The 24,770-nt window shown below is 38.9% G+C and overlaps 1 protein-coding gene across 1 annotated transcript in view; it reads right to left on the bottom strand.

The window, feature by feature from the left end:
• Positions 1 to 107: 107 nt before the first annotated feature.
• Positions 108 to 24,770, bottom strand: part of ATXN10 (ataxin 10) — a gene marked incomplete at its 3' end in the record, with an annotated part of 36,708 nt that continues 12,045 nt past the window's right edge. The window contains exons 3-6 of the mRNA XM_008945138.1: positions 17,155 to 17,251; positions 16,045 to 16,209; positions 5,042 to 5,122; positions 108 to 273 (exon numbers count right to left, since the gene is read on the bottom strand). Of these exons, the coding sequence (XP_008943386.1) occupies positions 108 to 273; positions 5,042 to 5,122; positions 16,045 to 16,209; positions 17,155 to 17,251 (509 nt within the window). The remainder of the gene's footprint in view (positions 274 to 5,041; positions 5,123 to 16,044; positions 16,210 to 17,154; positions 17,252 to 24,770) is intronic.

The following is a 24,770-nucleotide window of genomic DNA, read 5'->3' as shown; positions in this document are numbered from 1 at the left end:
CAATATAAAGTAAACTTGGAATGTAGACAAATGCCACTAGGGAAACAGTGGCCATGAAGATTCACCACTTCATGTCCTAGTAGGATAATGTTTTTTATCAGTCATACCTCATCTCCTGCATCTGCTCCAGAAGTGAACTTGAGCACAACTTGACACTTCTCTTGGAAACAGCCTGCAAGGAAGTCAGCAAGTCTCATGAATAAATTCATTTCCTCACTGGTAGCTGGGTTCTTCTCACTTACTTTTGCCATCATTAGCTCTAAAAAAGTAACCCTAGAATCAGAAAACAACTTGTTAATCAAATTCATGATACAAACAATTAGTATGTAAGTAACAGAGCTGATTTTTAAAACTGAAGAAGTCTTACAACACTGACAATCAGTTCCTGTGCACTGCTTTACTTCTGCACACTGTTAATCCAATTCAGCATTTAATTAATACAATCTGGCCAGACAGTCAAGTCAATATTTTCCTCAGGTCTATTTCAATTTCTAATTTCTTGTGTCCTAACACAACATTACTGCGGCTGCATAGTCCATAGGTCTAAAATTTCCCCCAAAACAGCTCTTAAAAGCTGTTGTTAAGGTCTGCAAAACAAACACAGACTATTTGACAGCTTTCCATTTGCAAACACCACCTCTTCACAGCCCTTGCCCTGCACGCAGTCCTTCCCTAATTCTCCTCCCCAACCCCACACAAATTCTGAGCAGAAGCAGGGGAAATAAAAAATTCCATGTATGCCTGGTTCTTTAAAGCTGTTTTATAAATGCCTCTAGACTGACTACAGCAAATCCAAGTTAATTACTCATACACTCAGCAAGAGTTACTCAGTGTATGAAACAAGGAAGCAAGAAAGTGGATAGGTAATGAAGCTGCTCTATAAAACGTACTTGGGTCATTTCTTTTAACAGCTTTCATGTTGTTTTATTTGTGATATCCTCTCATGTTGTCAGGGCAAGCTGGGAGCATGTTGTGGAAGCAGAACTTTTAAGGTGGCAGAGGTTCTGCTCCAGTTTCCCCTGTCCAGCCCCAGCCCAGAGGAGCAGGTGGGTTAGCAGAGTCCCACTGCAGCTCTCCCAGCCTCACAGAGAAGTATTTATTGAATGAATTCAAGAGCAGGCTGAGGGTTTGCTTTCCCTAAAAGATTTGCAATTCAGATGGAAGGGCTGACATTTAAACACGTGGAATAGTTCAGATGCTGCTTCTTCCTTTTTGAAATTTACCAAGCAGGTCATCAAAAAGAGAAGAGAAATGTCTTTTTTCTGTGGAAAAACCATGGCTGCTGCTTTATTAACCTCCAAGGACCCACTCATCCTCATCACAGAACAGTTACTCAGCTCTTGCTGAGCTCAACCCTCAATGTCACTGATATAGGTGTATTAAACAAGGATCTGAAGGAGGACAAAAAGCTTTTGAAATGTGGTAGCACAAAATGACACGTCATTCATCCCTAAGACAGAGCTGGATTTTACATGCCAGTTTTTTACCAAGTTCAGAGCCTTTCAAGCATATGCTCAGCTAACAAAACAGGCTACACACAGACTTCATGATTGCAGGACCTGTTCCAATAAAATATAAATATATAGCACAGAAATAGATAATAAAAAATAAATTAAAATTAAAAAATCAATAGAATTATTCTAGCAAGCTAGTGTTGCACCAATAATTAGGTAAATAGGTATTATGCATTTAGAAATGACAAGGAATCCTGTAAAGAAGTTGGAGGGTCACCATATACTTCAATAAATTATATTAATCAGATTAAATTGTTGCCAATAAAGAATTTTTTTGCATTGCTCTTCCTCTTGCAATATAATTGTGTGCCCTTTTAGACAACCACAACCCTTCCAGAGAGATAGGCAAGACATTAAAATACCACCTCTATGCCAATGTCACCATATACTTCAATAAATTATATTAGTGAGATTAAATTGTTGCCAATAAAGAATTTTTTTGCCTTGCTCTTCCTCTTGCAATTGTGTGCCCTTTTAGTCAACCACAACCCTTCCAGAGAGACAGGCAAGACATTAAAATACCACCTGTATGCCAATTTCTTTCAAAGTTTTCTCTTCTCTTTAGGCATTTATGTTTAAATGTTTCCCTGAGTTTCCTCCCAGGCAGACATTCAGGACATCCCATCTTTCCCCTGAATTTCAAGCAATTTCCTGAGAGAAACAAATTTTTGTTCTGGTGTGTGTTTCCTTTATATTCCTTTATTCTATTGCTTCTCTCAGTTTTCTTCCAAGACAACTCTATTTTTCCAAGCCAGTTCTCACAGGCAATGCAACTCACTAGTTTATTTTAAATGATCTCACAACTGTTTAACCACTCAGATGACAGTTTGTTCCTGCTTGTTTGCCTACAGCTAAAAGCCATGACAACTGTTAGTACCAGTTTTAGCACATCTCATCTCAAATTTTTGTAACAGTTCAATATCTAAACCATAATTTTGTATATAATATTTATATTTGGAAATGATGGTGCCCTAAGTGTCATTTTCCATCTCTTTAGGCACCACCTCAGAAGACTTTTTGTTAATCACTTGCTTTTTTTTTTCCCCCAGTCAAATTTAAACCAGTTCTTCTTGAAGCTGACCAAATTATCAAGAATTAGAACAACTACTAAGGAGTATTTGCAGTTTTAAGTAGAACACGTTGCTGTCCCCTATAGTCTGCAAATAAACCACACTTTAAATCTGGAAACTCATTATTATAAAATAAATTGCTGCACCTGTCTAAAAAGAATGTAAAATTCTATCAATTTTATTATCATCAACCAACTTTTGTATCAAGCAAGCTTGGTTTATATCTTTTTAGCAAATGCCAGACACTTGGGACATTCTGTTTCTGATTGAGGCTTCTCTTGTCTGGAACACTTCACTGATAGATAAATTAGATCCATCCTCAAAACTTTTGATCCTTTCCTCTTTGAATGATATTTGTAAGCATCCTATCAAATGAAAATGGGTAAATTTGTGCCACCTTCAGCTCTTCTGTGTCTGCCAGTGTTGCCAAGAACAAAACTCCCTCCCAACATTGGCATTAGCAGCCCTGTAGCTGAACCTGAGCAAGAAGTGGTGCTGCTTACACTACTTGAGGGCTCTTTTCCCAGCTGGTGATTTGATCAATGGCCACACATCATCCACTGAGAACACTCTGCATGAAATACCACAGGAGTGAAAAATAAAGATGGAAGTAGGTGAGCATCTTAAGAACACCTGAAGCTATTCAGTTGCATTTTTGTTGCTGTTACTTAAAGTGAGACCCCTTCTTCGAAGGCACAACAGAGGTGTACTCATTTTGAAGATTTTATAATGTAATTAGGATTATCAAGGCATTAACTTAAATTGTGCTTGCTCAAGGCTAACTTGGATTAAAGCAAAGCAGGCTTCTTTCTGAATACTTCTACCAAATGCTTGCACACATGTGCAGAGAAGTCTCAAATGTGACAAAGAATTCAAGAATCTACAATCTTTTGGCTCAATACTGTATCCAAATGCTTCTGCAATAATCACTTGCAGAGAAACAACAGAGCAGGTCACATCACCACATGCTTTTGAAGCCAGAACATTTAAAAAGCTGATCCTGTTATCACAGAATTGATTACAGGCCATTTGTGAACTCAGACATGAGACACCAGAGGGCTTAAATTTGTTTGGAAATGAAAGAGAAAGGTGTCCACAAGTCAGGAATTTGATTTGAATTGGAAAAATCAGACTCCAGATCCACTTCTACAACAACAACCTCATGACACACACCGTGGCCACTGTGTCACAAATAGACTGGATGGCAATTCCAGGAAATACTCTGAATAGTGTGAATAGTGCAAATAACTGTGGTTATGCAAATGTATATGCTTTGGTTATCTCAGGCAACTGCCAACTTGAAGAGCCACCACTGATGGATGTATTTGCAAACCTTCTCACCATAGCTAATGTCATTTCAGTAAATACATTTAAAGTGTATTTAACATGCAGGACAGGGAATACTGTCACTGAGAGGTACCATGAGCTCAAGCTGCTTTTCCCAGACACCTCAACACCACATCTGTCCCTTCCTCCTGTAAATGACTTACTCAGCCTCACTGGACACCCAAGGCAGCAGCTCTTGTGGGGAAGGCTTGAAACAAAGAGTTCCCTTTGCTTTGGTTTATGCAGTTACTTTTCTCCTCCCATTAATGACAGTCAAAATGCTTTTATCTGAATTGGATTTGTCTCCTCATATAGCTCAAATATAGGAAGATGTCACACTAGGGTTTTCTCCTATAGCTCAGCTGCACAAAGGACTATTTCTACACCACTTCCACACGTCTGACAGTAAATTCAGTAGGATCAAATTCATCAGAAACTCTGCTGTCATTGTTTTAACTGAGTTCCCTTGATTTGCAGAACTCCTGGGACTGATAACTTTCTCTGTTAAAGCAATTGTAAATAAGCATTTTCCCAATTACTCCAAAGGCCAGTTCTCATGCAATTCACCCTACATTTACTCCAATGCTTGAAGAAAATTGAGTTAGTGTCTATCAAAGTGAAGCTCTGTTGAAGCACTGTGAATTTTCAGTAGTGGAAACAGTGAAGGATTAAGTAATCATGGACATCTCCACATCTCTGTTTTTCAGGTTCAGCTACCCAGGATTAGACACTTCCAACTTCACTGAAGACTTCATTTTCATTTCTAGCAATTACACCAGGCACATGAACAGCTGAGGCCATTTCAAATACAGCTGTAAAACACTGCAGGGTGTGGTGCTCTTATGAAATCAAGACACAGGCATAAAATGTTGTCTTTTTTTTTTTTTCCTTTTTCAAGTATTTCTTGACTGAGTAATGGCGCCAACCTGGATTCTGCAACCCTACATAAATCACTGCCAGTTGTGGCTGAGCTGTAATGTTAACCAACCAATTTAAAACCATTACTGACATAGAAACATGTATTTAGAGATTTTGTGCCAACTATGAAACCACACAGTTTTTCAATCATGTGAACAGGATACTCTATATGGAATGCTAAATACTAAAAGCCACATTGGTTTTTGGGGTTACCTTTCTTGATTGCTCAGTTTGGCATAAAGGGCTTCTACCAACTCTGGACATTTCAGCAAATGGTCTGTAATAATCAAGAACCTAAAGGGAAAAAAAAAAGTGTTACTGGTGCTACAAAAGCAGCACCTACATTCACTGGAAATGGTGCTTGTTATTCTTTGTAGTATGACAAGCTTCTGGTCCTATTTGCTAATAGATACAAATTGGCACAAAATAATTGCACCTTGTTCTACAGTATTTTTCCTAATAATGGCCATTTCCCATCAAGTCAGCACACTTTTGCTCAAATGCTTGAAAGAAAGCTGTTTAGTCTTTTGCCAGTTAGACAAAAGGCATGTTGCAATTCAAATAATAAAACATTCACCCAATTTTTTATCCATCTCAGCAAAAAAGACAAAGTTCAAGCTCAAAAAACTTGTTACACTACTCATCACAACACTGGTTTGTGCCCACCAAACAGTCAAAAAAGTGCTCAAGTCATTTCTTTTTTAAAAAAACTAACAAAGCATCAAAGCAAAAAACTCTGTCAGATGCAAGGCAGCAAAAATACCATTCTCAGCTTCCAAAAAATGACACACTGTGTAACAGGAAATCTAAATCTACCTCTTTACTCTACAAGGCAGGTAGGTTTGGTCAGTCTGTCCCCATGTTATTGCTGGTATTTAACTCAATCACTTTTCCAAGCACCATTCACAGCAGTCAATAGCAGATGCTATTTAATAAACACCCAGAAATGTACTCTCAGGGCTAGGGGAAAAGAAAGCAGGTAAAAATATTCTTCTCTTCAAACTACATTCTTTAGGAGTACTGACAGTGTATGATGTATTTTCTTAAGCAGCATGGCTACCTATGAAATATGAAATAATTACAGGTCAGATCTCAAGGTGTCCTCTGAACTCATAAAACTACTGAAAAAGAACAGCTAAAATAATATGAAAAACAAGCAATTTCAATATTCCCTCCACCTCCTCCCTGCTTTTCACTTTGCTGACAGCCTTTTGAGTGCCCCCAATCCACTACACAGCTACCAGCAAAGCCTTCCAGCTGCAACAAAGTATTTTTGGGCAAATACTCAATGACAATTGAGGAAATGGGAGAACAAGAGGTCCAAAAGATTAATAGCTATTATATTTCTAATGTTAACTGTGGACTTTGCCAGCATCTGGTTCAATTACTGTAAACCAGACATTTTTAAGAGGGAGAAGGAGAAGAAAAGCTATTTTGTGTTGTGTTTTCACTCATATTTGTACACATATTCAAGGAAAAAAATAGTATAGGCATAGAGAATCATCAACATAGAATTGGCACTCTGAGCAGTGTAGAATTGATTCAAGAGCTTCTCAACACAAATTTGAACCTAGAGACTTCCCCAAAGCCAACAGCAGAAATGTCTTCCAACTGAGCAGAGCAGACTTGGCCACAACAACTGAACCAAGCCATCAGCGGGGCAGTCAAGGGGAACGCTTCCACAGCTCTTGGCCCAACAATTTGGGGCATCTGAGCCATCCACAGCTAAACCTTCACAACAGTAACAACTGGCTTTATTTTTCAAGGACTTGAGCAGAATCAAAGGCTTCTATTTGAGCAGAATCAAAGGCTTTTATCTGGAGCTGCAGAAGAAAATGTATAATAATCAGAGCTGTGCTGAACAGTACTTAGCCTTGTAAAGTACACATTTTAGCTGACAATCAAGGATGGTAAAAATGCATTTCATGAGACAATCTGAAGCCTCATTTGTCCATTTTCCAGTTGGGACTATGAATTCAAAGCTGAATTTTCATGATTAGCACTACTTTGAGAAAATCTTGACAATTTGCCCTGTAGTTAAAAAGCAATCAATAATTACCAGGAGAAGATCTAATGCTATTAGGTGCACGTTAGTGGTAACTATTCCAAAGTGGAAGAAGTGCATTTTATTCACTATTTGGGTCCACACTCCTGTATTTATTCCCTTTCACATTCTGTGACCTCAACCTTCAACCCCCACTGCTTGAGGACCCTGCAGGATTTCAGAATAAAGTTTCTACTTGTGAAGGTGCACAGACTTCTGAACAGGACTCTTAACCTTTTAATTTCATGGCATGATAGAACACTTCAGAAATTTCTTCTTTTTTATTTAAGGTTCTCTTTTATTTCATCCACTTCCTGTACTACTGTATCAAAAAGAATGGACTACCAGAATATTTTACAAGAGCATCACCAAGAGCTAACAGAAGAATCAGTGGTGGAGTAAAGCACTTTCAGCCCTTGCTACCATGCACAGAAATTTTGGTGGTAGTTAAGCAAGGATGCAGAAAATTAAATCTAATATCTGTAGTCCTCAGCTCTCCTGTTTTTCATTTGGGGCAGGGGAGAAGAAAAGGGAAAATAAGACCATCCACAACTCTGAAATAAAAAAAAGACATTCAGTTTTGGGTTACTGAGTGAATATGGCATTTCAGATGCACACAAAAGGCTTTGGTAGGAGATTTAAACTCTCTTTGGGGGCCAACAACAGAACCACTGGGATAAACTGAGGGCCACTGTAATTTAGTGAAGGAAATGGTGAAAATTAAAGTTGTTATGCAAGTGTAACACAGTAACAAATGAACAGTGTTAAAGAAGCCAATTTTCTTGATTTTTCAAAAACTATTTGGCTAAAACCCTAAAAAAAAAAGAAATCAATTGCTTACATAGTAGATAAATATAGGAGGAGATGTTCAGTTCAAAGGCTTTACAATAGCACAAGGGCTGCATTGTACCAAATTGAACTTGAGATGCAGCCAAGCTGAAACTGTATAAGCTGCATTTGCACTCAGTGTATTCCAAAGGACCACTAAGCTTGCTCAAATCCAAGCTGGGTGTAAGCAATCAACTTTATCATCAAACACCATGCTCCACATTAAGTTGATTTGATCCCATTAAAAAGTTTAGAGAACGGTCTCCTCGGTCTCAGAAAAGGAGGAAGAAAAGCCCCACAAATGCTTTAGAAAAAAAAGAAGGAAAAGACATGGTGATTTTCTATTTGATCAGCAAACTTCTCTTCTAATCTCAAAACCAAAAGCATTTTTCATCATCCTATAATAATGCCACTCTATCCAAAATATTTAATAAGGACAAAATAGCTATTTTTACTGTAGTTTAATAGAGAAATCTAACAAACCATCCAAATTTTTAAGGACAAAGGAAGAAAATTTAGACAGCTAACCTTTCAAAGCCATAGCACCAGCCCTTTTAGATATTAAAAAAATAATATGACTCACAAGGAATTTTTTGGGACCAGAACACATTTTAGAAGCAGACTTATTTTTTGACCATGTGCAAGAACATAAGAACCATATCAAAACTATTTAAAAGCTAGGATGGAATACATGTGCTGTCACAAAGACCTCTAGAAAACTAGATAATTCATCTCAAACACCATTATTTCTTGCTCAAAAGAAGAAGGAAACACGTGGCCCTATTTAAGGCTCAACCCCAAGCAGCAAGTGTTGCAATATTCCTCTTCTGAGGTGAATCAAACACAAGTGAACCCCCTTCCACCTTCAAAAGACATCACCCATCCTCCTTACAGGCCATGTCCACCAAGTAAACTCTCAGGTCTACAAGACTGAGTTCAAGAAGAGTGTCTAGAGTTCTAGAAGACAGTCTAGAAGCCTGTAATATTTCTCTGATTCAGAAGAGGGTCCCATTCAACTTGATAACTATCTGAATGGCACTAAAGAGAATTTATTTTTATTTCTACATGTACTTTTAATTTCTTTTTTTTCTGAAGAGCTACCAAGAAAACACTGGAGGATGATTAGCAATACACTCCTGCTCCCTCTTCACAAAATACACCAGAAGAGGTGATAAGAGAAATAAAGGGGTGAGGCTGGGCTTTGAAAGACTTAGGAAATATGTGCCAATACTCTGCTACTGCAAATAGAAAGTAGAAGCTAGTCAGAGCTTTACAGTTAAGGAAACTCTTCCAATTGTCAGGACTATTTAAAACCCACAGTTGAACTTGGAACCTGCAACATAACTCCAAACTTTCCTGGAATTAAAAATACAAATTACTTTTCTGGAGAGTAGAAGAGGGGGTGGGGGATACCCTACACTGTCAGAGAGAAGAAACTGAGTTGCCAGCCCAAAATTTTAAAAGGAAAAAAAAAAAGAAAAAGAAAGGTAACATTTTTCTGGTTTCTCCAGCACATGCATACCAAGTAAGCAACAAAAGCTCTACTGAGGAATTCCATCTTTGCTTTCAGATCCATGCCCATAGGCAAGACTCCTTGCCACAGGAGCACTAGTTTCTGTCCACACTTCTTTCCAGAAGCCAGGACAAAATAACCAAAGGCAAAAAATGGTGAGGGGGAGCCCCACACCCTAATCTTCACAGTCATCATTGAGCTGTGGTTTCAAAAAGAGAAAGTAGATGTTCAGAAAAACCTTACTTCCAATGCCAAACATCTGACCACACTCTTAATATCATTTTTTTCTGGAAGCCAGAAGGCATCCTACGCCCCTCATTTTAAAATGGAGGAGTTTTGTCCTTGCTCTTCAGGAATCAAAAATACAACCTGTTTTTTCTTTCCACAGTAGCTACAGTGGCCCATGCACACACTTGGAAAAAATGATGACACAAGCTATACTCTCATCTAATGGAAGAACCAAAGTATTTCTAAAATAAACAGCTTTTAGAATACGCACTGGTCTCGGTTAGGATAAATTATAATGTAATTTTGTCCTGTTTCTTCCTAATTATTTTACAAAACACATATGTTTGCAGGTTCAACATTCTAAAATAGACCTCACGTGGCATTCCGTGCTGGTTTCTGTTCTAAATACAGCAGCTACTAAACTGTGTGACACTTTTCTGCTGTTGATTAATACAAACCTGAAAGGGAGTGGATGGGGATGTGTGGAAAAGGACAAATGACTTTTTAAAGGCTCCACAATTTTCCACAGCCTAAGGCACAGCTCTCTGCATGTTTGAAGAAAAACTTGCTGTGCTTGGCAAGCCTTTTTAGTGCACTGCATGTAGGACATAGGATATTGTTTGGGTTTTCCTTTTCCTTTGGAACTGCAAGGGAGTTTGTTACAGAGAACTTCTCAGACCTTGGTAGTAACCACACAGAAATGGGAAGTAGGAAACAGATCTCAGTTACTGAACAGTGTATTCCAGCTTTGTTTCCCAAAGGAAGGATGTGTCTGATTTCCTGAGAGCATCCTTGAAAAGGATTGTTGAAAGCAGCAGCACTGGAAAAAAGAGAATTAGCTTCTGGAGTAAGCACATTGGGGCTTACATGCTTAAGATGTTTAACTCTGAACACAAGAATTACATCAGCAGACCACTACAGAAGATGAAAGATACACAGAAGATAAATTACTGTCTCACAAGGGCCTGAACACCATGCTCATCCCTTTGAGTAGAAACAGAAGATTGAATATAGGGGTGGAGGAAGCAGAACCAAAAGATATTTAATGCAGAAAGACCCATTCCAGTTTAAGAGGCAGATCTGCTGGCAGGGAACAGATAAAAAGGAACCAGGTAATATTAAAAAAATAAAATTATAAGAGGGTGAAAGGGAAAGAACTCACATTGAGAGGTTCAAAAACTTCCTATGTGCAACAAAGTATTTCAGAGGGAATGCTAATCCCCCAACTGTGAGCAGGAGCACAGCAAGCTGGGAGCAACAGATCACAACCAACCCCTGGAAGGGGGAGCTGATGTTAAAGGACAAGGTCTCAGGACTAAAGACAGGACAGGAATGGTCACTCATGCACCAGGCTGATCCAGCATGGAAATCTTCTCTCATGTTAGAGGGTATTAATTCTTAAGCTAAGAGCCCAGGTAGTAGCTGCATGTTGCAAAGAATGTGTTTTCTAGAAGACAACTGCACTGGAAAGAACCATCAAGAAGATAGGATCATTTAATTAGTGCATGCCATAAATCAAATCAAAGAAAGGAAAGTAACTTGTTTCTGCAAAGCCAGTGTCTTTGCAAGGCAGCTGCTTTGAAGTCTATTCTGTAATATCATATTCCTTGAAACTCTGAGAGCAGCAAGCTCTGGGCACTCAGAGCCCAGCTACAGATCCAAATATTCAGGACAAGACAGGTATGTTTCAGTCCTTAACACTTCCAGTTTCTTCTTGCTCTAAGACTTTAGCCAAAAGCTACAAAACAAAGGGGTACACAGCCAGTCAGGCAATGTTTTGAAGAACTCCATGGAGATTCACAATCTGCCTCCTCAGATTATTGCTCTTGGGAATTAGACCAGCAGCAGCAACCTCACAACAGCTCCTAGTACTCAAGATGACAGGATTGCTAGCCTGAAACAAGTCCAGGAGTTGTGTTGACTAGAAGTTTAGAGGGAGCTTAAAAATACATTGTCTCACCTATGTTAATGTTGTATGTTAATACTATTTTCAAATGCCACTCAGCATGTAGCATTAAAGATGGCAGAGTAGCAAAATTTAAACAAATCTTGGACTTGTTTAGAGGATCAAGCTTCTAAGAGAAAAAGGAGGTGTCAGTTCTTAAATCAAGAGAATATTTATTTAATGTGTGAATTACATTTTGCAGCCTCACAGATTTCAGAGCTGGAAGCATTTCTGATGCTTACAAGTAACCACAAGCTTCATGAAATGAGCCTTCAGAGCTCTGTATAATGATCATACAAGGACTGAATACAAAATTTGACCAGGGTATTCCTTATACTACTGACATCCTTCTGACATTTATTAACTATATCTTAGCTCATAGCATGCCACAGAAAATACTTAATGAAAAGTGTATCACTCATGAAGACACACTTAGGTGTACACCACACCACTTGTTACCTCCTATTCTCCCAATTCAGAGCTGGAAGCATTTCTGATGCTTACAAGTAACCACAAGCTTCATGAAATGAGCCTTCAGAGCTCTGTATAATGATCATACAAGGACTGAATACAAAATTTGACCAGGGTATTCCTTATACTACTGACATCCTTCTGACATTTATTAACTATATCTTAGCTCATAGCATGCCACAGAAAATACTTAATGAAAAGTGTGGTGTGCACCTAAGTGTGTCTTCAGGAGTGATACACCACTTGTTACCTCCTCTTCTCCCAAGTTCTGAGGCAACTTTTGTTATGCTGTCAATCTACAAATATTTTCAATATAAACCAGTGCTTATAGTCTCAAAATCTCACTGTGCTGATCTGCAAACCAGCTCTCCTCTCTCACACACTGCTCAGAAAGTGGATGGCTTGGCTGTCTGTCACTGATTAGATTCAGAAGCTGCTAAACTGAGGCCTTATTTCCTATAACCCAGCTCTCTCAAGAAGCATAGCCAACACATCAGACATTACCTCTTCCCCAACAAGAGATCCTTGTCTTCTACTGAATGTCTCAGGATTCAAGAAGTAGACAAATGTGACAGGGAAATTCCAGAAAGCTACATCCTGCCTTCAAGGATGCTTCCTCTACACTCTTTAACTGGGTGAGGGGCTCATGGCAGACAGAGGAGGAACTGTAACAGGCCTGCTACTAAAAGAAGGAGCTCTGAGGAACTGCTCAGAATCATCTCAGATTTCCTCTAACAAAATCTCCCTAAAGAACTGCTGTGAGATTGAAGGGAGAAGCCAAAGGCATCACACTTGGAAAGAGCTTCCTCCTGAACTTACCCGAAGGACTTGTCCTTCTTGGAGACAGAAAACTGGCCTCTAAACATGAATGTGGAATCATGAACAGAGGAGGAACTGCCAATTCACCAAAAAAAGGTCTTAAAGATGTGCTTGCCCTCCTGTGATGGGTGAAAAGTAGAAAACCCAACATGTGCTAGCCACATGGAGTAGCAAGGACCCCAGGGGAGAGACTACAGTTCAGCAAATGGCCTTAAATCCAAATATTTGTCCTGGATGTCCTCTCTCTGTCCTAATGGTTCATGGCAGCAACTGCAAAATTAACTCCAGCATCATGAGTGTTTATTTGCAGAATTCATTGGATAGTAACTTAGAGGAACATTATGTCATAAATTTCAGTCTGGACTAAAAGAAAAGGGAATAAAATCGTGAATAAAAGTTTTGCCTATAGCCAAAATATGCCTGGTTATTCAAAGAACAAATTTTAATATCTAAAAGCAACATTTGACAGCAAGAAAGCCCAGCCAAAAGACATAAACATACGTGGCATCCACACTTCATCTGGTGTCACATGAAACTTGCAGCTCCAGCTGACAGCCATGAAGGTAAAGAGGAGCACCTAAGAATGATGTAAGAACATCTTAGTTTCAGCAAACTGTGAGCCCAGCAGTGAGCAGAACTTCTTGGAAGAATAGTTGGTATTTTGGCTCAGCCCTACAATGCTGTAACAGCTGCCTAAAAAAAGGTTGCTGTGCACTTTCTCAGCTGTGGCACAAGGGACCCAAAGCCTTACAAGAGAGTTCTGGCTCTGCTGCAAAGATCACACTATGGAAATTCATTCGAGCAATCCTAGTGGCACCTACTTCAGTGAGAGCTGAGCTATAGCTCCAAAATTTCAATGAATTCCTCACAAAAATATTTTTTCTACAGTCCAGCCAGAGAGGCACCCAAAGCTCAGCGTTGATTTCATGGACAGAAATCTTTTTATGCACTTCTTACCCAACCAAGAATTAGTTCAAATCTGGAAGATGATGTGTCACAGGAAGAATGGACAGCAAAACAAGAATGAGCAACCATACATCAGAATCCAAATTGATCCTTGTCACCTGGGAAATACAGACTGTGTTAATAGGCCCAAGATAACAAGAAAAAGAACTCTTGAAAATCTGAAAAAAAAATAAACAAGCAACTAAAATAAAAAAAGATATTGGAAGAGTTTACAATGACTGTTTTACTGAAACACACAGAAATGCTCCATGCAGCACAGGCTCACAAGATGTAGGGTCTAAGGTAAAAGCATCACATTAGTGTAACAAACTGGCCTCTGGCTAACTGGAAAAGGGGAGAGGACAGAAAAATCATAACCAAATGGAAAAAAAAAAATACTTTGTTTAAATTGGGGTTGCATAAGGAATGGGATACACCAGCAGATTTCCACTGAAAATGTGAAAAATACACCAACTTTTTTTTTTTAAATACAAAAGTATATGAAAAAGTGACTTTCCTATCTCCTCTCTGCATCAAGTAGACCAAAGACACTATGTGTAGCCTAATATATAAATTGTTTCTTTCAAGGATGTCAATAACTTTTTTTTTTTAAAAAAAAAAGCAATGTAGTATGAAAAAGAACATATTTTGCCATTTAAATTACCCTCAGCCATGACAAATAATGTCTTACAATAAGAACAGATGAACAAGAGGGAGAACCAAAGACTAGTTCTGTTTCTTGAGATGGGAGATAAGGAACAGAGAATGAGAAGAACAAATGAAATGAGGATCAAGAAATGAGGGGATATGGCCACAAGAGCAACCACAAAAAGGCTCTAAGACCTAAAAAGAGACAGAAAAATCAGCCCCTTTCTAGCAAGGATTTCCCTTTCTCAATGTCAGGGTTTGAATACCTGTTCCATGTTTGCTCTGCACTGTTGCAGCACACTTTTGGGTTTAGGTTTTGCACTTGTGAAGGCACTTCACCTGTGTCAACTTGGAAACAGCACCCATGTTATGGAGAGATTTCCCTTTAGAATTCAGTTCAAGACTGAGCAAAATGCCAAGAAACTTTTGCTACAAACTCATTATTTTTTCTTTTCAGTTGGGAAAAGTGATAATGAGCTTTGAGACTCAACTAGCCCATGTTAAAGTACTATGAAAGACCACTCAATTATTTTCTTAATGCCTGGAAGATATTCCAGTGCTTTTTTAGATATTCTTTTTATGAACAACTCAGCTTTCTGACAGGAACTGGAAGAACTTCAGACTAGAAAGATCAGGGACATGGATATCTCATCATTTATTTCAATGCTGCATTTACTCTGCAATTAACTTCAAAATATAAATTAAAGACAACCTCTTCCAGCTCTCCCTGGTTTTGTATCTCAGTCAAAACACATTTCAGTATATCTTCAATATATGAAGAAAATGAAGGATAATCAAGATAGATATTTGAAAAGTAATCTTTCACTTGTGTTTGTATTGACAAATGCCAAAACTAAAGACTCAGATTGTCACTTTTGAAACAGAAGTCTGGTCATCTGACCCTGAAAGTTTAAATTTGCTGTCTGAAAACTTTCTATCCTAAACAAACTGACCTGTTTATGAAAAAAAACCCATTCACAAACAATTTTTAAAGTCATCTTTTCATTACAAAAGCAAACTGTTAAATTACATTTCCTTTTCATTCAGTCATCTTAACTCTGTTTAGAGACTTTTCAAATAACTAGTAAACCCTCCAGAACTCTTCCTGGTTATCTGAATTTAAATATGATCTTCAAAAGAATGCTACAAAACCAGAGAAATTATCATGAACATCTCTCAGATGTGTAACTGACAACAATATTTACAAGAATGGCCATCAGCAAAAAATAGAAAAGCTCAATGGAATAAAACCAGTGATTAGGTGCTCTTCAATGTGGAAGATTCACATGCAAAATGTCTTCTCTGTTTTGGTATAAAAATGATTTTACTTTGCACAAGAAAATAGATCTGTTAAAAAAAAAAGGAAAACCACCATGTTTTATATAGTACTCACAAGTGTTACCCACACAAGTCTTCCCAGCATTACCCAATACCCAAAGTCTGTAATAGCATATTCTTTGTTAACTTTATTTCAAAAACATCTCCATAAATGAGCACACAAAAATCAGTTTGCATTCTTTCATTAAAAAAAAGTAGACCATGAATTTTAAAACTCTATCTATATTCTCAACAAAAATGGAGTCTTATTTTAGCAGCAAAAACAGGCAGTGAAAGTATCAAAATTATTTCTATACTAAATTATTGACTTCTAAATAGATCTTCATTTACTACTTAGCAGTATCACAAATGAAGACATTTTAATGAAGAGATGTAGACTAGAAAAAAACACCTAATTAGGGGAGGGGGGAATGACACATGAATCTGAAGATACATACGACCACTCAGACTCCAACTGCTCTTTGTAGACTTTCAGGACATGAAGAGCCACAGGCAAGTTCCCAGGATCCAGCAGCTCAGGCACTTTCTCTGAATTAAGGCAGGTGAAGAGGACCATACAACAATAAGCAACAACTTTCTCATCTCTGTATGTTAGGCATGTCCTTCAAGAGAAAATAAGGAGTTAAGAGAGCAAGTTAAAACTGACCCTGGAAAAGCAAGAGCTGTGGGATTTGGCTTGTTGAGTTGTTCTCCTTTGCTGTCTTTTAGGAGAATCATGACTTTGTTATTGCCAAGGAGTGAGAGATGTCATCTGCAAAGAAAAACATCCCACTCCTAGCTGAAGGTCAGATTGCACAGGCCATTTACAAAACTAATGGGAAATTAGAGCTAACTGGAGATCTAGAAATTGGGTGAAACCTTAATAATCATCTGCTTCTATTATTATAAGGTTTTTCTACAGCCAGTGCTGACAAGTGGGCTCCAAAACCACACTTGGAATGATGATCAAGTTGAATGAATGTGTCTTTGTTACTAGCTCACTAAGAAAACACATCAACAACATTGTCATGAGTCTGCACAAAATCATATTTCATTATTACATCACATGTCATCAATTCATTACATTGTATGCCATCAATCCTCCAGGAAGATGTTCCGGTGAGGTTAGGAAGTGGACAAAAGGATTGGAAGACACAAAGATGAAGTCATTTTTGCAGATTCCATCTGATCCACAAATACTGACAGGTCTGCCCAGCAGCAAATAAAGAAACAAAACTTGGAAATGAATATAACTAGATGAAAATGGCAGTGAAATAAAGCTTGTGTTCAAAGCTCATCATGTGAGATAAGACTTTTCCTCAAGCTTCTGTTCAATGAAATGAATTTACTGTTAGTTTAGAACAAGTAGGTTTTTAAAGGTCTTGACCTCTGTGGTTAACTGATGAAAAACCCCAAACATCTACAGGATATGGTCTCAACAGTTTCATTCTCACCAAAGTTATTTCTCAAAGCTTTATGGTGCTAGTAGAGGTACAACTATAATGTACAAGAGATTTTAATATAACCACAGAAATTATATTAGGAAAAAAACCTGCAGCCATGCTTACAAGAAGAGATCTGGGAAAGCACACTTCCAGATGCTATTCTGGGAATCTCCATTTCCTGCTGCAATGTTTCCAAGAAACTGGAGACTACAACGAAGAGCTGAAACAAACCCAGAAAACACATTAACAGGAATTCAAAGAAACACTAATGAGTTTCATATAAATGACAAACTTCAACATGACAGGCACCCACTACAGAATCCATCTCAATTAAGCTTTGGCTGTGTTGTACATAAATATTTGCATTTTCTCTTTTAAGACACATAATTTTACAAAGTATTCCAGAATTATACTGCTTGTAAACGTTGCAGTAAGTAGTCAGAGAACTGAATCTGTCCCCTCACTACCCACATTAAATTCTATTTAGCCAGACAAATCACTGTGTAATAAAATGATGTGCTCAACACTTTCTGATTTCTAGCCCAGAAAAAATAAAGCCAGCACTCCAACAGCTCTCTACTATTCCTACAAAGGATTTATTCCAGCCTCCTCTCAATACAGACTTGAACTATGGGAAGATGATATTTCATCATACAAGTTAATATTCCAGAGCCTGCCAAAAGATGTAAATTCATGAAAAACAAAAGCATGAACCCACAGACCTCACAAAACAAACACACTTTTTTTGCCCTATTGACAGCTTTCAATAGGCTGGCCCCCTATTAATAGGTTGCCAAAGAAACTTAAAATTAAATATTAAAATGCAGTTTATCAGATATTACACACAGCAGCCTGTTAGAGATGGAGGTGGCTGATACTCCCAGGTTCTGCAAAGATAAAATCAGGTCTCTTTGAAAGGTGCTGTGCCAGCTGGCAGCCAGATTTCCTTCAGAGGTCTGGCCATATGTCCTCTTGGGAACAAAACCAAGGCTAATCTAAAATGAGGTCACTCAGGCTTAGCAAATAGTAACATTTTTTTCCCCCCATGTATAGTTTTTAAGCCCCAAATATCTCTGTCCTCTCCATAATGCATTTTGAAACATATTCCTCTTTATGCTTTTGTTCCTAAGATCTCTGTTTTCTCTCCCTGCATACCTGCACTTCTTTACTATTTTCTGTTCAACATAATGCTCAATTTCTCCCATCCATCTGGTTCCCATCCTGCTGACTCAGAGTTTTTCTGAAGGACAGCAAGCATGGGCATGCTACTTGTCTAGCAGACATTTTGTGGAAACACTTCTCTGCTAGGAAAAAAAAAAATAAGGCAATAAATGAGGTATTATTTCCCTTGGTGAACTCCTTAACTTGCTCTACTATGAGGAAGATCTCTCAAAGAGTCATGACGCTGGTTGATTATACTCCAGTCTTGCCATGAAACTTGCTTGACCTTTTTCAGCTATCAATTACACTTTGGTCACTAAAGATGAAGCTGTTAACAAATATTACAAACTACAGGAAACAAAAGGACCCTTTAAAGTTCCCATCCTTACTGTAAGAAAGATGAAAGGCTATGAACATGTTTGCAGTGCAATAATAAATATCGACAGATTCTCCATGAATCACACAAAGCAACCAAAACTCTCCTTGTTCACTTGTGATATCCTGAACAACCAAAATGGAGCCATTAAAAGGTCACAATTCTGTGGATATACCAGGGGAAAAAACCAGTTTAACCTGTAAGTGCTTGTTTTTAATGAGTAATGGTTAACATTTTGCTTTTAATTACAGGACACAAATCAATTCATGGGCAAGGAGATAACCTTGAGACAAAAAAGCTACTCTACCTCTTCACAATTAAGCAGAAAAAGAGGATGTCTTGATAATGGAACATTTCCTCCCACAAGTAATCTCATGTGATGAATCTCAGCAATTCATAAAACTCAGTCCCTGGAGATTGAAAGTCTGGAGGAAGGAAGACTCTCCCTTGAGAGAGGAACTTCATGAAGTTCAACAAGGGTAAGCACAGAGTCCCACACCTGGGAAGGAATAACCCCATGCATCAGTACAGCTCAGGGGCTGACCTGCAGGAAAGAAGCTCTGTGGAGGAGGACCTGGGAGTCCTGGTGGACAACAAGTTAACAGTGAGCCAGTAGTGTGCCCTTGTGGGTATCCTGGGGTAAGTGTGGCCAGCAGGTCAAGGGAGGTTCTCCTCCCATTTTCCTCTGCCCCAGTGAGTCTCCATCTGGAGTACTGTGTCCAGTTCTGGGCTCTCCAGCTCAAGAGGGACAAGGAGCTACTGGAGGGAGTCCAGTGGAGGGCTACAAAATGATTAGGGGGCTGGAACATCTCTCTGATGAGGAAAGGCTGAGAGACCTGGGTCTGCTTAGCCTGGAGAAGACTGAGAAGGGATCTACAAACACTTGAGGTAGTTGAGCTCTGCTAGGAGGACAGAATACACACAACAGGACCCAGCTCACAACCTCTGCTATCAGTTCATGTGCTCTGTCCCAACTACAATGCACATGTTGCACTGCCTCAACTACCTTCCCTAAAAAAAAAAAAGCAATTCATATCACAAAAAATATAACTGAGTGCTCAGTTTGATGCCAGGTGAATGATCTATGCCAGATCTGGTTCCTGCACTGAAGTGTGAACACTTTGCTTTTGGCTTCCATGATCACAGATCATGTACTTTCTGAAAAGGGAGGGGGAAAAAACAAATAAAGAAGACAATAAGATTCTTTCACTTCTTCCCTGAACACCTACAGATCTTGATGAAGCTAAAAATTACTCTTTCCATCTGCATTAGCTAGTATTTGGGAAATACTACCCAGAACAATTATGAACCAGTATGCATTTTCCATAGTACTGATTAATTTAACATCTTCAGTCCACCCCCTAGTGCTGGTGTCTGTAAGCACTGACTTGAACAAATAATTCTGTAGCTATCAGCAAAGCTCCATTTTATTTTAAAAAAATTTAGGCTGTGTGTGGTCAAGAATACTATTTTTAACCTGATGGTCAACCACTGTGAAATTGCATGTGCTAAGAGGTAACTTCTGATACACAGGTCAAGCCCAGAGCTGAAGAAATTTCTCCCCCATCAGGACTTGGATGGTTTCTATAACAGCAGGATGTCCTTCAGCAAATGCAAATATTCACATTACATGTTGCTTTCACAACCTGCCTGCAACTGGGAAATTTTCTAAGTTCTACAAAAATAACCTCTTTAAACAACAGGACAAAGTGTGTAAGAGGAAACACTGGCCCTTTTCCTGATCAATTCTGGTACCTAAATGTTTGTCTACACGTAAACTGATCTTTCAGGGTTGGCCAATGCCACCCATGCAGAAGGTGAGGCAGCTGATACTTCATGCCCTGGATCAGGATGGCTTAAACGTGCTCCAGCAGCTCAGTACCTTCAAGATCCCAACTCCACTGGTTCCTTGCAGTCCCTTCTGATCACACACTAACTGCCCCAAGCTCCAGCAGACTCTTTGCATTTCACAATCACACTGCAGTACTGTCCACATGGTCTGAAGGACAGACCCAGTTCCCAGGCCTGACCCTGTGCCCTGCTCCTCCCAAAGACATCATTTCACACAGTGTCATCTGTAGAATCAAACTGAGTACTAGAGAAAATCTTGGAAGGGTTTCAGTTTTCAAGCATGATGATTTTCAAAAGCAATACATTGTTTCCTTCTGCTCTGCATGGTTAGGTGATAGTATTTCAAAATAATCTACTAAAATTCCAGTATTAAAGTGAGGAGAGTTTATTACTGGTAACTGCAAGGTCTCTATCAACAAGATTAACTTCAATTTCAACCCCCCAGCATCTTTCCTGATTAGATTGCTACACACAACCATTATGTTATTATGCAACAGATTTTGCTGTAGTGTATATTATTTCAGTGTTTGTATTAATACATGAATTTCAATCTTCCCTGCAGAAGACAAGTTCTTCTCATCATGAGTAATCAGACTTATCTTTCAAATTACTGCTAGAATTTCTCTGGTCAAGAACAGGAGCCTGTGATCTTGCTCACCCATCACTCTGAAAAGTCTTACAACCATCATAGGAAGAGATTTCCATTCTTTTCATTTGGGGCAGACAGCATAGAGAGAACTACAGGTACTCTGCCTTTACAGGAATTACAGAGAGATATCAAGTAAATCAAATCAAAGCATGTACAAAGCTGGACAACATCACTTGCCAGCCTGCAAACATGAGGCTAGCACACTTGCATCTCTCTCTTTAATGCTTTGCTGCCCAGGAACTATGCATGAAAGATACAGCTGGTGTGTGCACAAAGGTTTGCAAGCCCCAAGACCAAATCCCAGCCTCCCACCAGCCTGCAGACCTTTTCAGTTGCCCATGAGCTTTGCAAAGCCAAACTGTAGACTGTGAGCCATTACACAGACCACCTTTGGTTGTTTGTAAACAATGGCAGAATGTTTTGTGATCTCTTGCCAGCTCTGGGAAAATAAAACCTTAACTCAGCATAAGGTGTAGACCTTTATTACTCTAAAATGTTAGTTTCCACCACTATCATCCAGTCATTGACTTGCTTCCTTGTGGCTGCAAGTTAAAGCAACTTCCAGTCATAAAAAGAGTTATTTGCCTCTTCACCACCATGAATCATACCACAAATACTGATGAAAACGTATTTTCCTTGGAAAACAGTCTGTCTAGACTACTCAGACTGAATGTACAACACATATATGGGCTCTGTCATTTCAAGTTATTAAAATAGTGCTTAGTGTTTTATTTCTGTAAATAAAATGAACGTCTGGCTACTGATTATATTTCTGCCTTGATAATACTGCACTTGCTGCACTCACAGACTAGTAACCCACTTTTACCATCTGTGGAATACCAAGAATGTTGTGTTTAATAACTTTCTGTTCCCACTCCTCACATCCTCCACCTCCAAAAGAAAGGAACATGGCTCATTTTTTTTTTTCCTTTTCCTTCAAAAATGCCAACTCTAACATTAAAAGAACATTATGTGCACTGACTGGACAACCATTCTGTTCTTGGAAGATAAATGTCTAGGCAAAATATCAACATTTTGTTCTTACTAAAAAGAAGAATTTGACTCAAAGAGTTCCCATCATGCTGTTAAAAATGTGGCATTACAAGTGAATCAGGAGGGAGCTGGAAGAAACCATCAGATCATTCATCAAATGAGCCTCTGATGCAAATCAAATTCATAATGGTAGATTAAAAAGAATTATTTGTGCATTTAGTAGGAGAAGAATCAGTTTGACAGCCCACTGCTTGACATGAGATCAGTCTCATACTGATTCCAATTCATGCTTACGAAATATAGAATCACAGAATCCTTTAGGTTGGAAGAGACCTTTAAGATCATCAAGTCCAACCATCAAGCCAACACTACCAAGTCCTCTGCTAAAACAGGATCAGAATCAGGACCATTCTCTTGATCTTCTCCTATTTTAATTGCACCATTCTATTTTTAGAAAGTAAACATTCTAAATGTGTTCATTTCTTTAATAAACTATTTATTAAAGTCTGAAGACATAATAAATAGGACTCTTGTTCTAGCCCCACAAGCAGCAAAAACACATGCCTGAGATTACTCTCCTATGTGAAGTAAAAGTGGTGTAAGTGCTTGCAGACTTTGGGAACTGCATTTATAAGCTTCCTGCACGTGCTACGATGTAAAACCTTCCTCCTGAAACAACCCAAAAGCTGAGCCTAAATCTAACAGACAACGTCTCTTGAAAGACCCTGCTGTAGCAAAATCAGCAAGTTTGAAGGCCTGGGGAGTCTCAACCTGGATTTAAACTATGCCAGGAAACCAAGAAGAATAACAAAAAGGACTGGCCACCCACTGTGTGTTATTCGTGGTATCTAACCATAGGACACACCACTACATGATACCTTGTCCAGGGCTAAAAAAGAGGTTTGAATACATTATTAACATGTAAAAGACTAACCAAGACTATAAGCAAATTTCTCCTGGTTTTTTTTTTTGATGGAATATTGTGGGTGTTGTTTCACTCAACCCAAAATTTCCCCTGAAGTGCTTATATTTGCCCCAGAAAAGCTTAATGGTCTTCTTCTGTAAGTTGGTGGAAAGGATCTCAGACTTTTCTTTCCCTTGGACCATTTATAAGTGGCTAATAAATGGGTCATGGTCCTATTGCAACAGATAGAGATCAATGAGTAAATTACATTCAAAACTTTTACTTGCATACCCACATCAATATACAGCAACAGTTTTAGTGTCCACATTTTTAGGCATTACCATCTATTTTCAGGTTTTTATACCTATAAAGGCAGCTTTGCCTCTTTCCAGTGCCTTGTGACTGTTCCTTCTGTATCACACATGATGGATGCCCAGAGGATGGAATAAAGGGAAATTTGTCTCCTGTTACAAATCTTTTAAATTTTTCTTTCTACATTGGCAATTTCTCAACAAGGCTAAAGCTGGTAGCAAAAAAGGATGCTGCAGAAGAAAAAAGGAAAAAAAGAGTCTTCTAGCTTGTGCCTGAAAAGCCACAGTTACAGACAGCCCTCTCCTCTTCCACCAGAACAATGTTCATGTCACTGGAGAGTCTGGAAGTTGTGCCATGTCAACAATAATCAAAAGGCTGAGACAATGCCATGGTGAACTTCTACAGAACTACTTGGATTTTTATCCAAACAGGTAACAGTTGACCTGAAGACAAGCAGATGTCTCACATTGGTTTTTGCCTGGATCTTCCACCAGCTCCTTTCTATCCCCCTTCCATCTTCATTTTTACTGGAGGAAGAACTAGCAGCACTCTTGAGTCTCTGTGGGAGACTCTTTAGTAGAGGCATTTCCTCCCAGTACATGTGAAACCAGTTAGGTTTCTTCTCCCCAGATTATATTTAGGATGCTCTGTCTTTAGGAAGATCTGTGCATTGAAAGGTTTTGTTCGCTCCATTCTCTCCACCTTGATCTCACAATCCTGACATTCCTGCCAGGAAAAACAAAACCAACTCAGATCTGGTCATATCCTGTAAGAAATAAAGTAATCTTTACAGTAAACATATCCTTTCTCTCTCCTCCAGGACAGATGTAAGACAGGGAAGAAGCACATGACCTGCACTGTGTCCACCACTGACAATAACCACAGCATCTGTTGGGGTTGGTCTATAATGGGCAAACCCCATCCATGTCTGCCCTTTTCTGGCCAAAGCCTAGAAGCATGTTAGGAGATAAAGACTGATCCCTCTTCCTTTGATGCAGAGAGAAGCCAGAAACAGCCACCAAGCAGCTGCTGGAAGGTGAGACAGTCAGAACTACGACAGCCCTGCTCCACCAGAGCTGTCCCAGGCAGCTGCTGATTCAGCATGCAATGCCAGAGCAAAGCAAAAAACACAACCCCTTCCATCAAAAGAGAAAGGCAGGGAACAAATTTCCCACCCATGATAGAACAGTCATTTGTTCCCCCCCCAGACCTGGTGACCATCTTCAATCTACAGAGATCTCTGTGAGTTTTGATTCACACAGACTTGTGTAGGTTAGAAACCTGCCTCACTGTGAATCTTGTTGACATTATTTACTGGCAGGGTAGGGAACAGCAAAAAGCAAGGAAGTAAGGAAGGAAAAGGCTTATAGAACACTGTATTTAAAGGTCCACAGAAATATAGGCATTACCATTCATTTCAAGCCTCAACCAAAGTAACCAGAAACCATGCTAATTAAATAGACATCAGCAAACTCCTATTTCCTTTGTGCTCC

The sequence above is a fragment of the Merops nubicus genome, unplaced genomic scaffold, assembly GCF_000691845.1.
Source record: "Merops nubicus isolate BGI_N331 unplaced genomic scaffold, ASM69184v1 scaffold10558, whole genome shotgun sequence".
NCBI lineage: Eukaryota > Metazoa > Chordata > Aves > Coraciiformes > Meropidae > Merops > Merops nubicus.
The sequence above is the reverse complement of the archived record's forward strand: the minus strand, read 5'-3'. Positions and strand labels throughout refer to the sequence as shown.